Below are 14,913 nucleotides of genomic sequence, written 5' to 3' on the forward strand. Positions count from 1 at the left end.
CACTTCCTGTCGATACGCAGACTCGTCACCGTCTTTGATGAGGCCGATGACAGTGGTGTCATGTGCAAACTTCATGAGTTTCACAGTCAGATGCTACAAGGTGCGGTCGTTCGAATGAGAAGAGCAGAGGGGAGAGGAAACAACCTTGGGGTGCCCCGATGCTGATAGTGCGTGTGGATGAGGTGGTGTCCTGCAGCCTCACCTGCTGTGTGCTGCCCGTCAGGAAGTTCTAAATCCACCTGGAGATGTCAGGCGAGACACTCAGCTCGAGAAGTTTGGATGAGATGAGTTCAGGGATGATGGTGTTGAAGGCAGAGCTGAAGTCCACGAACAGGATCCTCGCATAGGTACCCTCGCTGTCCAGATGTTCAAGGATGAAGTGCAGACACATGTTGATGGCATCATCCGCAGACCTGTGAGCTCGAGAGGCAAACTACAGTGGGTCCAGTTGGGGACAGATGACCCTCTTAAGGTGGTCCAGCACAAGGATTTCAAAGGACTTCAAGATCACAGATGTCAAGACAACAAGCCATTAATTAGTCATTAAGACCTGCGACTGCTGCTTTTTTGGGGACCGGTATAATGGTGGAGCGTTTGAAGCGGGCTGATACTTCACACAGTTCTAGAGACCTGTTGAAGATTTTTGCAAAGACAGGAGCAAGTTCGTCTGTGCAGACTTGGAGGCAGGATGGGGACACAAGGTATGTGCTGGTGCTTTGTTGATCTTTTGTTGTTTGAAGATCTCTCTAACGTCCACTACATGGATGCTAAACAGTGGAGAGGAAGGTGGAGTAGAAGGTGGTGCGACTTGGGTGCGAAGTGTGGAAGTGTCTGTTTGAAATCTATAGCAAAAGCTATTTAGGTCGCCGGCTGTTTTTATTGAATGTGTGAAAGGATTTTGTTGGAACACATACCTCCTCATTGAAACTGACATAAGCGGTAGCAAAATGCATGTATTCATATAGGCTGCACGCTGAATTTTCAAAGACATTCCAGTCTGTACAGTCAAAGCAGCTTTGAAGTTTTAATTTGGCCTCGATGGTCCACTTTTTAACTGATTTTACTAAAGGCTTCGCACATTTTGGTGCTTGCCTGTATGTAGGTATTAAGTACAGCAAGCAGTGATCAGAGGAGCAAATGGGCGCGCGAAGACTTGCACGATATGCGTTTTTGATGGATGTTTAACAATGATTTAGAGCAGGGGTCATCAACCTTTTTGAGGCTGAGGGCTACTTCATGAAAACTGATTGTACGAAGGGCTACATGACTTAACAAACATCAGTCATAGTTCATTATACATACATAAATAATTTTTCGTTTTAATTTTTGTTTGATGTGACATTACAGGTATTTTAAAATGTTAAATAACATAAGCAAGTCAGATTCAAAATTTAAAGCTGTGGTATTTTTAGAATATGCCCCGCGGGCGCCTTAAATTGTCCTCACGGGTTACCATGCGCCCACGGGCACCGCGTTGGTGACCCCTGATCTAGAGTGTTATCTTCCCTCGTTGGACATTTAATTGTTCTGCTTATATTTAGGGAGTTCGTGGTTAAGTTTAATTGTTAAAATCTCCTAGGATAATGAGCAGCGAATGATGACGTAAATAAGGCTGGATTTGCACTTTATACTTCAAGTGACACAATTCCCTTTGGACTGACCATGGATTCCCAATGTATGCGTCCAAGGGTTGAATGACTTGTGATTTCTTATCATTTATTTTATTAGTCGACAGTAAGGTGATCAAGTCGGCTTCAACTAATTGAGGGATGTCATTTATATTTTTTGACATTGACAAAAAATAGACCTCATGAAAATTCTTTGAGAAATGACTAAGTTATGATTTCTTGTGAATGTCGATGAATTTCCTTCGATTGGAACGTTCTCACCAATGTGGCTACCATAGAAGCATGTCATGCAAGTCTCATACATGCAAATATTTTTCAAATCTTAAAATATCTTTTATCTGTGAAAAATCCCACACATAAAGCAACATACACTTAATGATTCTGTTTCACCACCGGTCTGGAAACATGTCCTGAGGCAGATATCTCGCTCAGACACAAGTAACCTCACAAAAACGAAGATAGATGATACTTCCACGTATGTGGCGATGTCACCTAAGTTCTTCTGAAGGTTGCGAGAAGTAGTATTGTTCTCAAAAGCCTTGCTGTGGAAAATAGTTCTTTTATTCTGGGGAACCAATTTTTATATAATCCCCAAATCCAATGAAATTGGGATGTTGTGTAAAATGTAAATCCCATTTTCAGTCTAATATAGGACCACCACAGGTCTCCCACAAAGGTCCCATCCAAGTTTGATGTTGCATTTAAAGTGGGACTGACATCCCTATAAACATTCTAAAATATATATTGTAATGAAAAATACATATAACAGGATTCATGTCAATGTCTATACGAAAAAAAAAAAGTGAGCGGAATCCATCTATGCACAAAGTTGCGCAATTGAGTGTCCCTCGACATCCAAGTGGTCGCCATATTAGTCGCATCCTCTGTCCTTGACGTCATCGTCGCTTCCACCGTTGAAAACGCGCAGTGCCTGCTACTATGGACGCCGAACAACAGAGATATTTGCATTTTTCCGACGCCCCTTCTGACACCGAAGCTCTTTTTGAAAAGGACAACACCACACAACCGAATGAAGTTACCGGGGCAATATTACACTATTGTTTCGAGCCATATTCAGATGATATCCGATCAGGGCCAAACCACATCCCGTCCGATCCACTCCCGCGGCGGAGATGAGCCATCATGGCTCATCGCAAACGGCCAGTGTGGCTTATGACTGAGCTGAGTGTTGCTGCTTTAGGGGGGTGCTCGCAGTCGAGCCGGGGCGCTTTATGGGCGCACGCGACTGAGTAACGCATTCTCGGCTGGGTTCTTCAGAGCCGCCCCCCGTTGCAAAGCCCGACGCCCAGCTTTCCCAGAAGCTGTGACCGCCGAACGCTGCGCCTCAGCCGGTGTGGCTGAGTTTCGGCGCCCGTGGTGGCATATAAGGAGGAGGTGGAGCCGAGCTATGTTGCTTTTAGGGGTATGTTCAAAGTCACCGCAGTACGCGATGAACACTATCAAGACATTGTTGGCTGGACTACGCGCACATCGACAGATTTCATACGTGGATCTTTTGCTACGTTATGAGAGAGACCGATTACGTTTTCCGCCCCAAACTATTTTTTTTTTGGAGCTGTATACACACCTACCTGTTATTTGGAACCCACGAAGCTCTCGTCCTCTGCACCCGTGCAATCCATTTTTCACAACGAACAGGGTCTCTTTCAAACTTATGAAGGGTAATTCCATTCTCCCGACTGTTCAAGCAATGTCCAGCAATGCAATGAGCCGGCATTTTGGCAAACACAAAGGAACAACGAGCTACCTTCCCGGAGGTAAATCTAATGGAAACAAACGAGTCTACGAGGGGGCGCCGCTGTCCTGTACGTCACTTCCTGCTTCTTCTCGAAAACAAATCCCCAAGCAGATTTTCATGACGGGAGTTACAAAAAACTGTATACGTCAAAATCATGTTTTGTGGTGAAAAAACACACGGGACCATATTGGCTGTGGGTTTTTCATTAATAATGTACCAAAAATCATCCGTTTGATGACACTTGACCTTTAAAATAATATGTGGATATCAATGCATACTGCTTATTAAAAAAGGATTAAAAATAATCCTCTTGCTACCCTTTCTGAGGGACACTACCCGAATATGATGTGGCATTTCAAAATAAACTTTCCCTGAACTCTGCATATTAACAAATCGATACCACTTCTTATAGTAAATGATTGGAAATAATCCCATTCATATCCCAAAACCTTTCTTCTTCATACATGTTGGAGACAATCCCAGGATGCAACTACTTTAGTGCTTCGCCATTTGATGAAGTATATCTGAATTCTTTTTGCTATCAAAACAAAAAACTTAACATAGATAATATTGTTCTTATTCATTCTGTATATATTACAATATTTCACAAAATCCTTCAATTATAATATTATCTCTTTCTGCCAAAGAAGGAAGATTAGTCTGAACATTTATTGTTGCTGAGAGTCTGTGGGTTTCCATGACAATAAAAGGCTGCACTCTGTATTATTTGAGGATGTATTCACTGTATATACATACATATTTATCTTTATCACATTTGTCTGTTAAATCGTTTTTTTAATATTTTCATGGAAAATGTTTTCAGAACAGGCACAGTGGCACAGCTGTAAAGCGTGGCCTCAGAGTTCTGAGGACCCTGGTTCAATCCCGGTCTGGGCCTGGCGTTTTGTTGACCTTTTGTTGTTTACATAGCTTTCATGGATGTTAAATGGTGGAGTGGACGGTTGTGTGACTTGGTGGGTGCGTGGAGTGAAAGTGTCCTTTTCAAATCTGCAATAAAAGCTATTGAAGTCGTCCACTATCTGGTATTTTGTAGCCGATTTTTGTGAAAAATAATTACAAACAAACAAAACAAAAATAGCATGATGTTCAATGTACAAGACTGTGCGTTTGAGCCAAAATACACACAGCCAGCACTTGACGTGTTGGAGAGGGTGCGTGGCACTAATGGCGAACAATAACACTCCCATTATATGGACCGCAGAGATTTGATCCTTTTCTGAGTTGGTTTTGATGTAGAGAATATACAACAAGCGTGGCCAGACATTTTTTTCCCCACAAGTTGTACTTCTCAAGCAGCCAGCCTATCGCGAACGACTGGTACTGCGGAGGCGGATTGCATGCGTGGATTTCCATGAATAGTAACCAGGACGTATTCTCTGCTCAGAGCCAACAAAGCGAGTATAACAGCAAGTCGATGCTCCGTGTTATTACTACTCCCGCCATTGAGCAAGCAAAACAAAAATAACAATATACAATCTTCAAGCGTTTCAGCCAGAATACTCACAGGTGGAACTCGACGTGTTGGGAGGGGCGTGGTGCTGACGACGAACAATAACAGTCCCATTATAAGAAACCGATGCGATTTGATGCTTTTCTGAGGAGTTGGTTTCGATGTAGAGAATATACAGCAGGCGTGGCCAGACTTTTTTTATCCCCCAAGTTGTACTTTTCAAGCAGCCAGCTTCTCGTGTTCGACAGGCGGCAGGGACTGCGGGAGGTGGGTAGGGGGGTTTGCATGCTGTAAATAGTAACCGGGAAGTGTTGTGTACTTACACAAATATACCCATCTGTCCATTTTCTTAGCCGCAGGATGGTCGCAGGAATGCTGGAGCCTATCCCAGCTGTCAACGGGCAGGAGGCAAATTTACACACATGCAGACACGGGGAGAACATGCAAACTCCGCACACGGAGGTCCGAGATTGAACCGCCGCTCCACCATGCTGCCTCATAAAGTATGTTGTTGCTTATACAGTACCAGCACGAGAGGCTATAACTAAGCGGCTAAAAACCAGTAATGATTAGATGCGTGCAAATTTCACCACTGATGAACGAGCCTTAACTGTGACAGCCACAGCTTCATCCTCTCAGGTTGACGCCACGGGAAATAAAGGACAAACTTGGGTGCGTTTTCCAAGTTTTTTTGCACAACACGTCGGCATCTTGGCTTAGCTAGAACGAATGGTCTGTAATGCTAAGCACCGGTGACGTCAGGGGCGGGGTCAAGGATGTTTCTTCCATGTCTTGCTGTGAAACCCGGCTCATATCCAGATTTTGCTTGGATTTTAAAAATGTTCTTTATTTTGTATTTTTTTTTTCAATTAATGTCCAAAATATATGTAATAAGAATAATACTTCACATTGGAGGATTGATTGTACATGTGAATTTTCGGGAGAGTATTCCTTTAAATTCACGAGATGAATAGACAGACGCGCCAGTCTGTGTCCCCTCTTTCACAGTTGAACTTGTGTACCAGCTCATGAGGCCCTGCGCCGCCATTGATGGGAAGCTTTATAGAGAGCAGCAACAAGTAACTCCGGAGAAAGATTCAGCGAATTGGCGAGAGTTGTCGAAAAAAAGTCCGGAAAAGACTCTCTGATGGTTAACAAGTCATTTCTAGTGTGCAGTCCCGAAACAACAGAAAAACACAAACGTAAACAATACCAAGGAGAATGTACGAAAGGCGGCCACACTAGTAGGCCCCATCTTGTCACTGTCACCCCCCTTTAAAAAAAAAAATAACACACCTTAAGAATTACACTATAGCACAATGTAACATTATTAGCATTGAATAAAACTCAATTTATTTAAGGAATAAAATAATCATAATTGAACGACTGTTGACTTCCAGTTTTGTACAATTTAATTTTTAATGTGACGATCAAACAATTTTTCTTGTAAAGGGTACCCTCTCTGTTTTTTTATGTGTGTAGGGGAAACGTCACAAAAAAAAACTCTTACCACTGTCTTAATCAGGAGGTTCCTACATTTCAGAAATGTAAATTCTAGATTACAGAATATCACACACAAAACATCCATCCATCCATTATCCAAGCCGCTTATACTCACAAAGCTCACGGAAGAGCCGGAGCCTATCCCAGCTAGCTTCAGGCGAAAGGTGGACTATACCCTGAACTGGTCGCCAGTCAGTCGCAGGGCAGATATCAACACCATCACTCAGCGGGAATCGATCCCATGCTGCCTTTACCAAAGTCAGGCGAGTCTACCACGACACTATCAGTGACACACACACAAAACAGAAAGTGTGTAATTTTATAGAATATATCATGAACTCTATTAGCTCTATCGTGAAACACTACAAAAAGAAAATAACGCTAGGGGTAAATGAAAAGAGAAAATGGGAGACGGGAATAAATTGTATCATGTTGAGCGAGTACAAAGTTGGAACTTGTGTGATGCTTGTATTTGCCTCCAAATTATAAGGCACTAATTTTGCACATTCCAGCAATTATTTCTGTTACCCACAACCTTAGACCCGTGGGTCTTTGGGGTGGTCGTTCTCAATCATCTTGGGACGCAGGTTTGGTTAAATAAAAAGGAAGCACAAATTTTAAAAAAATGGGGAAAAATTTAAAGAAGTTCCGTCAGCATGCGCTTGTGAATTTCCTGCCGATTCAAGTTATGGCAAGCCCAGTTCTTTCTCTCAGCTTCGTGCGTGACTGATACGTAATGCCAGTAGTTATGTACTGTGGCAACAGATCATACATATAGGATACACTGTTCATGCAAAGCACTGGATTCCCCCTTTAAATTCAGTTCAAGAAAATTCAGGGGAAAGTCCACACATTGCAGTAACTCTCAAACGCATGCAGGTGTCATCTGCGTTCCAGCAACATTCCAAGTGGTTGAAAGGATTCAATCTTTTGGTCACTATCAGTTCTGCACATTACAAGCGTCTTTGATGTTTGGAATTCTGACTCCATTGGAATCTCTTAATCAGTTTAAGGTCCAGCTTGCATACGCCAGGGGAGAATGAAGCTTATCAAGTTGTGCGTGGTGGTTGGGGGAGGTGGGGTGTAGTTGCAGTGCCCACCAGGCCTTAATCACTCCAGCAGTAAAACTGCAGGCATAAAAGTAATATATTGAATACTTTCTGTTTGACTCACCACCCAAAAAGGACAAATTAAATAAATAACTAGATAAACAAATAACAGGCGGCGCAGTGGTTCAGCTAGTAAAGCATTGGCCTCACAGTTTGAGGTCCCGGGTTTGATCCCAGACGAGCCTGTGTGGAGTTTGCATGTTCCCTTCGTGCCTGTGTGGGTTTCCTCCGGGCACTCCGGTTTCCTCCCACATCTCAAAAACATGCAACATTAATTGGACACTCTAAATTGACCCTAGGTGTGATTGTGAGTGTGGTTGTTTGTCTCCATGTGCCCTAGGTGTACCCCGGCTCCTGCCCGTTGACAGCTGGGATAGGCTCCAGCACTCCCTGCGACCCACGTGAGGATAAGCGGCAAAGAAAATGGATGGATAAACAAATAACTAGTCATGTTTGAAAGTAACAATGCTTTTTGCACCAAGTCTACGTTTTTGTCTCATTGTGACTAAAAGTGTGAAAGTGAAAGGTTGCATACCCACAAGGTCAAAGAAAAGACTTTTGAATATTTGAAGAGCTTCTTGGAACGTTGTCTTTGCTTTGTCTTTTCAGCGCTTTGCTTCTGAGATGAACAGTCATGTTGCACTTCATGAACTGTACAAATACATCAACAAATATTATGACCAGGTAATCCACATACAGTACATACCCTGCATGCACACACGCACTATTGAATCATGCTGTCCATATATTGGTGTTGCTCAGGTCATATTGTCTCTGGAGGAGGACAACTGTGGTCAGAAAATGCAGTTGGCCTATCGATTGCAGCAGGTTGCCGCGCTAGTGGAGAACAAAGTCACTGATCTTTGATGACATGTGATGACCCCTGATGGATGCTCTGCCTAGCCCCACCAGGCTACAGGAAATGTAAAGTCAAGAGGCAATAGACTTCCTGTTGAAAGACTCAAACACTGAAAAGACAGTGTGAGTAAGTGTAATTCAGACTCCAGAGACACTTGTGATTGACGAATGTCGTGGCTGAGATAATCCAGTTTGCACTAAATTTCCCTGAGTTCCTTGCAACTGGTTAGGTGAAAGCAAAAGAGACTGCATGTGTTGAACTGAGCCATATGCTGAATTCGATCAATCAGTAATTAGGACTTTTCAAAATGAATTACATCTTCATCAATCACGTCCATTAATAGTATTTCACTTTGTAACAAAAAAATGACTGCCAGTCCCGTCCGGATGGAGTAAAGCAGTGCTGTTCTCGTCATTAAAAAAAAAAAGGCTTCACAGTGGTAACTTTACTTATGAAATTAAATTTTTCCGGAAGTCGTTTGATTTTGTGAATTTTTCGTGAGTAGAAGCGCACTATACATGTCAATAGCCTGTCAGTTCAAAACCCGCAACCCCCCTGCCAAAAATAAGCATTCAAAGTACATAATGTAAAGAATAATAAGAAATGATGTTCATTTACCTTTAGCATTTGGGGACCATGCAAAATAAAGGGTGAGTGACAAGCAAAAGGCATCGTGGGGGACAGAGGAGGAGGCAAACATTTGACAGCTGAGAGAAAACATACCTACAAATGTATGGATGCACACCACTTAATTCTACTAAAGTTTCTTGGGGCACGTGGTAAATAAAGACGAATAAACTTGCAAAAAACAAATGAAAAACTCACGAAAAAGTTGTACTTTACCAATGTGTGCTAGTATGTGACAGCACTAGAATGATTCAGTGACTGTCGAGTGACCAAGGGAAACGAGAAGCATCATGGGAAAATATTAACGTCCCTCCTAGCCAATGGGATGCCAGGAAGATTCTACAGCGATAGCCAATGGGAGAGCAGCTCTATCGCGCCACACAAACCAAGTTACTGTAATCTGATCATAGTTTTAGATTGATGTCCCTCCTAGCCAATGGGATGCCAAGAAGATACTACAGCGATAGCCAATGGAAGCGCAGCTCTATCACACCACACAAACCCAAGATACAGGACGTTTTTGGGGCAGCGAATCCAGCGCTTTTTTTTTCTCTTTTGTATCCGGAATTTTCCTCCGTAACTTGAGACAACTAACGTAACTTGAGGTATTTCGTAACCTGAATTTTTCGTTACTATAGATGTTCGTAAATAGAGGTATCATGATACTTATGATTGACATGTGGAACAAATGAGGAGGTGCTGCATGTGCACAAGTCCACCTCCAGCTCAGACTACAACGAAACTAAATCTTGCTGAAGTCTGACTTGTTGTCTGTTCACCATTTACTAATCTAATTGTGTGGACATACTGTAAACCATTTCTAAGCCCTATTTATCCCAGCTGTGCCTTCACTCTTGCAGCTATGTGTTTTTTTGACAGCAGCAATGTTGAAACAAAAACAAGTTCTCACAATGCACAGTTTTTGTGTCATGCGACTGAGCAAATTCATTTGTATGCTAGCAGCCAACAGTAAATGTGTCATACGACTAAAATATCTCAAATTCCTTAAAGTGCCACTGACACCTAAAACATTAAATTTAGTATGTTGTTAACCATAAAAAATCTGCCAGAATGAACTCATCCGTTTGTTCACAGCACGTCAGAATGTAGCCGTATATCGATTTTTTTTTATCTCCCGCTATGAAAATTCTGACTGTTTTGAGTGGAACAAAAAGCTGGAAGTGGTTAGAATTTTGCAGGCACCTACAGCATTGGAGTCAAGTGTCTTTACCTCTTGTACTGGCGAGAAATTACCATTTTTTTTCTCCGTGTTCGCTAAAATGCCAGCTCGTTGTGTTGCTGGATTTTGCCCAAATACTTGAGAGGATGGATTGACTCTTCACACATTTCCAAAAGACCAGATTCGTCATAAAAAGTGGATTGCACAGGTGGAAAGGACAAGAGCTTTCTGTGTTCCAAATGACAGGTAGGTGTGTATAGAGTTATTTAACAAAATAAGAGTTGGGGGGGACTAATTTGTCTCACAGTTTATAGCATATGTTACGTGTGAATTTAGAATAAATCCCCTTGGTCAAACCAGAAAAATAAAACAAAGCACTTGTATTGCATTAAAGACAATTTCATCACACACAATACAATACAACACGAAACAATAACAAAACAGAAGTACAAAGACAAGTTAATTAGCCAAACGACGTCTCGTCACCAAACTCGAACGAGTGCTATTTCCAGCGAATGTTCCGGGAAGGCAGCGTGGTGTCCGTGTACTTGTGTACTTGTCCGAAAGCAGCAGTATTAATAAAAAGCTCATTTGACAGCCATCCTCATCCTTATAGGAACATTCTAGATCTGCGTTTGATGACGTAATCCTTCTCTCAGAACATAACAAAACATCCGGGTCATAATAAATTTATAAAGTACATACTGTAAGTCAGGGGTGCTATTGGCGGCGGCCGGTGTTAGGTGTGGCGCGGGCCGCCGTGTAACCCGACGCATAGGTGGGTCAGGTGGGGAGACCTGCGGCCGCGTGCAGGGAGGAGAAAAGAGCCCCACTGTGACATCCGCAAATGACGTCACTGACAAATGGCCATCACTGGGATGTCGAGTCAAACTTTTGCTACTTTGCACTTTAATAAAACGCTCCCAGCTCACTTTTTCTGACTTGTATTATCATCAAAGTGATTAATATTATATGTAGTTTTGTTAACAATACCTAATTCCTAACAATATTTTAAAATGTATATTTTGGTGTCAATGGCACTTTACATTACCATATTAGTATCTTTTGTCTTTTATTATATCACAGTTTTAGCTGGGTGATGCTACAAGCATATACGATCCTAAGCTAGCTATTTGAACAACTTTGTTAATAAACATCCATCCATTTTCTGTACCGCTTATCCTCAAGGGTTGTTAGGAAACCTATCGCGCCTATCTTGCATGGAATTTTCTTATGTTTCTCTTCTACTAACTAGCAGCCGTAGTGACTGAAGTGAAATATCCAGAAATAGAAAAACAATAAATAATATTAATAAGAGTGATGATGGCTAAGATGAGCACACAGCTGTTTTTAATGGGGATCAAAATGAGTGTCATGTAACCATACCAGTGTTTTTACTCTGGGTTTTAATGTACAAATTACTCTTGTCATTAGTAATGTTTTTATGAAAACATAAATCTTCAGTCAACATTATGATCATGGTGATGATATATGTTCATGTTTGTGTGTGATTTTGGTTGTTTTCAGCTTGTCTTGTATTTTTAACACAATTGATTTTGCATGAGTGTGATGGTATTTTGAGTGAAAAAGACAACTATGAATACAATTACAATTCATTTAATGAGAGTAAGTTGCTGATCATTGAACAATTTTTTATCCGATGATTCCCTGCTCCATTTGTCCAAGGTCTGTGTTCTGATCTTTTTCAATAATGGTTAAAAAAAATGCAGGATTATTCATTTCAAGTACAACTTTTTTACTGACCATGTGATGGCAATATCCAGTGTGGCATTCTTTGTATGATCACAAAAACATTAAAAGTCTCATTTTTAACATGCATTCTTGTCTGTGAATCACGATAATACAGTGTGTGGGACCGTTGAAAATAATTCAAGAATCCCTCAGTACTGAGACACTTTGACAAAGTGCATTGAAGTAGTGTGTGACACCATTTCAGTAATATACTGTATGTGAATAAGTGTTTTATATTTCACTTAACATTGTCTTTGAAGTCTTTATTCATTTAAACATTTGACCACGTGCACCTGAGAAGTAAAATACCAACTGTGAATTACAGGAATAGCAAATTTGATAGAGTGTTCTGATTTGGAATGAAATATGGAAAGTTCCCAATACATTTGTAAATAAATTAAAGCTTATGGGATTTTTATCCATCCATTTCTGTACCGCCTACCCTATACTGTGTTGCACGCAACTAATTTTGGGCAATAGGCAGACGACAGTACACCCATGTTTGGTTGTTTATCAATCACAGGATAAACTCCACAAATGTTAGTCAAATTTACCACACAACAGCATCAGTAAATAGGAGTTTTAATGTTTCTCAATTTTAAAAATATGCTATTATTTTGAAAATGGTAAATGATGCATTTAGAAAAACAACGTTATTCTGGATTTCCATCCTCACGCTCACACAACAAAGATTTTATTTATTTATTTTTTTAACCTGGAGTCCAGTGAAGCAAGGGACATATAAAGTATCTGAATAGAGTACTGTATTTAATTCAAGTCAACTTCCTCACAGCATTCTTCTTCTGATATATGTCTTCAGTCTTGTTCAATAGTTTGTAAATGTTTGTTTGATTTGGCGATTCCTGCTTACATCCTAATTGATAAATTAAGAATAACTATGAAACCTTGGTAAAAGACACAACAAACATTGTTCCTATGCAAAGTTCCTATGGTGGCGCAGCTGTGGCAGTTACGAGGACCGGGTTCAAAATACCGGCCCCCACCTGTGTGGAGTTTGCATGTTCTCACTGTGCCTGTATGGGTTTTTTTTCTGAGCACTCTAGTTTTCTCCCACGTCCCAAAAACATACATAACTTGAAGACTAAATTTCTCCAAAGTGTAATTGTGAGTGTGATTGTTGTCTATCTCCATGTGCCCTGCAACACCTGGCTGGCAACCAGTTCAGGGTCGACCCCGCCTCCTCACCAATGACAGCTGGGATTGGCTCCAGTACTCCCTTGACCCTTGTGAGAATAAGCAGCCAGAAAATGCTTGGATGGATAGATGGATGTTTAGGAGCAGCACAGTGGGAAAACTAGTTTGAGCATTGGCCTCGCTGTTCTGAGGACCAGGGTTCAAATCATGGCATCACTTGTGTGGCCCTGGTGGGGTCGCTGCCGAGATTGACGGCCAAGGAAGTGTTGGCGCCGAGACAGGCAGTCATGGATGGTTCACCCCCGAGACAGGCGGCCGTGGAGGGGTCGCCGTTGAGACAGATGGTCGTGGATGGGTCGCCGCCGGGACGGGCGGCTTTGGATGGGTTGTTAACAAGTCGTGGACGAGATTCGGCGTGGCTTGGTTGCCACCAATGCATTGATGAGAGTTGGTTGCGGCTCAGTCGCCACCGAGACATGGGCCAGAGTTGGTTCTGGCTCAGTCGCCACTGAGGCGTGGACGGGATCTGGCTGTGGGTCGGTCGCCACCGAGGCATGGAGGACAGTCGGTTGAGGCTCGGTCCCCACGGTGGCATTGACAATTGGCTGCGGCTCAGTTGCCACCGAAGCGTAGACGAGAATCGGCTGTGGCACGGTCGCCGCCGAGGCATGGGTGAGCATTGGCTGTGGATCAGTCGCTTGCCGGCGTGGGTGGAAATTGACTGTGGCTCCATTGCCAGTGAGGAGCAGACGAAGGTCTGCAGGAGCTTGGTCGCTGTCGAGGCGTGGATGGAAGTCTGCTGAAGCTCAGTCACCGGCGAGGGGTGGATGGACATTGGCTGTGGCTTGGTCAGTGTGCCGCGGGAAGCATGGAGCGGGACCCTACTAGGGCATCCCCTCCGGCCACCACTCGAAGGCCCCGGATAGATTGCCGACCGGGTGTCCCAGAAAGGATCGGATGAGGAGGACTTGGGCACACGGGATGAAGGCACTCGGGGGCTGGAAACGGGGGGCAGGAGAGCAAATTGACTGGAACACCCAAAATCAGTCTCCGAGTCCGAATCGCAGCCAGTCGGACAAGTCCAGGTCTTCCTCAAAATCAGAACAATCCGAGTCCAGCAAAAAGTTTGGCGTTGAGCGGGTCGTGCATGGGGAATAATCCTGACACACGGGTGGTGCAGATGGCAAGGTAGGAGAGGACAAAAAGACAGCGCCCACTCGGATAGGGGATGCTTGGTCCTCAGGCTGGGGGTGTAGAGAGGCAGACCGGTGGCGTCCCCGGCGGTGTTACCGGCGACGCCGCGTTTTTCCTGCTGGGTCCTGTTCTGGTCAAGGTTACGAGGCGCGGGACTTGACCCAATTGCAGGACTCCGAGGCGAGGGCACGATATTAAGGGTGGTTTTATTCCAGATTAAAGTCGAACACAAATAAGCAGTCAAAAACAGCTGGAAGCACAAAAACGCTTGGCTACAGGCAAGATCCGAAAACGTGCACAAGGTCCAATGACTACGAGGCAAACTTAGAAACATGGACAAGACATAATAAAACTAAAGTGGCACAGGCTCGCTGTGACGTAGGAATGCTCTACACAAAACCTGCGAATTTACGCACCATAGCAGAGTATCCCAAAATGCATTAATGCAAATGCAACGAACTGGCAAATGCCGATGAGACATTCAAACATTCAAGGCTTAAATAACTGGTCTAATTAGTGTCAAATGCGAAGCAGATGTGGGACAGCTGTCAGAGGCAGTACTGCCCAGGGCAGTGGTTTGGCCATGCCCCTGGCAGGCAGCACCGCCCAGGGAAGTGGCTTGGGCATGCCCCTAACAACTTCAGGGTTTTAAATTAGGGTAGGTTGGGGTTTCAGA

General features: G+C 43.1%; 1 protein-coding gene across 13 annotated transcripts in view; it reads left to right on the top strand.

The window, feature by feature from the left end:
* Positions 1-11,969, top strand: part of plxnb3 (plexin B3) — a 266,957-nt gene extending 254,988 nt beyond the window's left edge. For all 13 annotated transcript variants that reach the window (XM_061806204.1, XM_061806230.1, XM_061806243.1 and 10 more), the window contains 2 exons: positions 8,080-8,154; positions 8,233-11,969. In XM_061806204.1, the coding sequence (XP_061662188.1) occupies positions 8,080-8,154; positions 8,233-8,337 (180 nt within the window). In that variant the 3' untranslated portion in view covers positions 8,338-11,969. The remainder of the gene's footprint in view (positions 1-8,079; positions 8,155-8,232) is intronic.
* Positions 11,970-14,913: the final 2,944 nt, after the last annotated feature.

Source organism: Syngnathoides biaculeatus, chromosome 2, assembly GCF_019802595.1.
Source record: "Syngnathoides biaculeatus isolate LvHL_M chromosome 2, ASM1980259v1, whole genome shotgun sequence".
In the NCBI taxonomy this organism is placed as follows: Eukaryota; Metazoa; Chordata; class Actinopteri; order Syngnathiformes; family Syngnathidae; genus Syngnathoides; species Syngnathoides biaculeatus.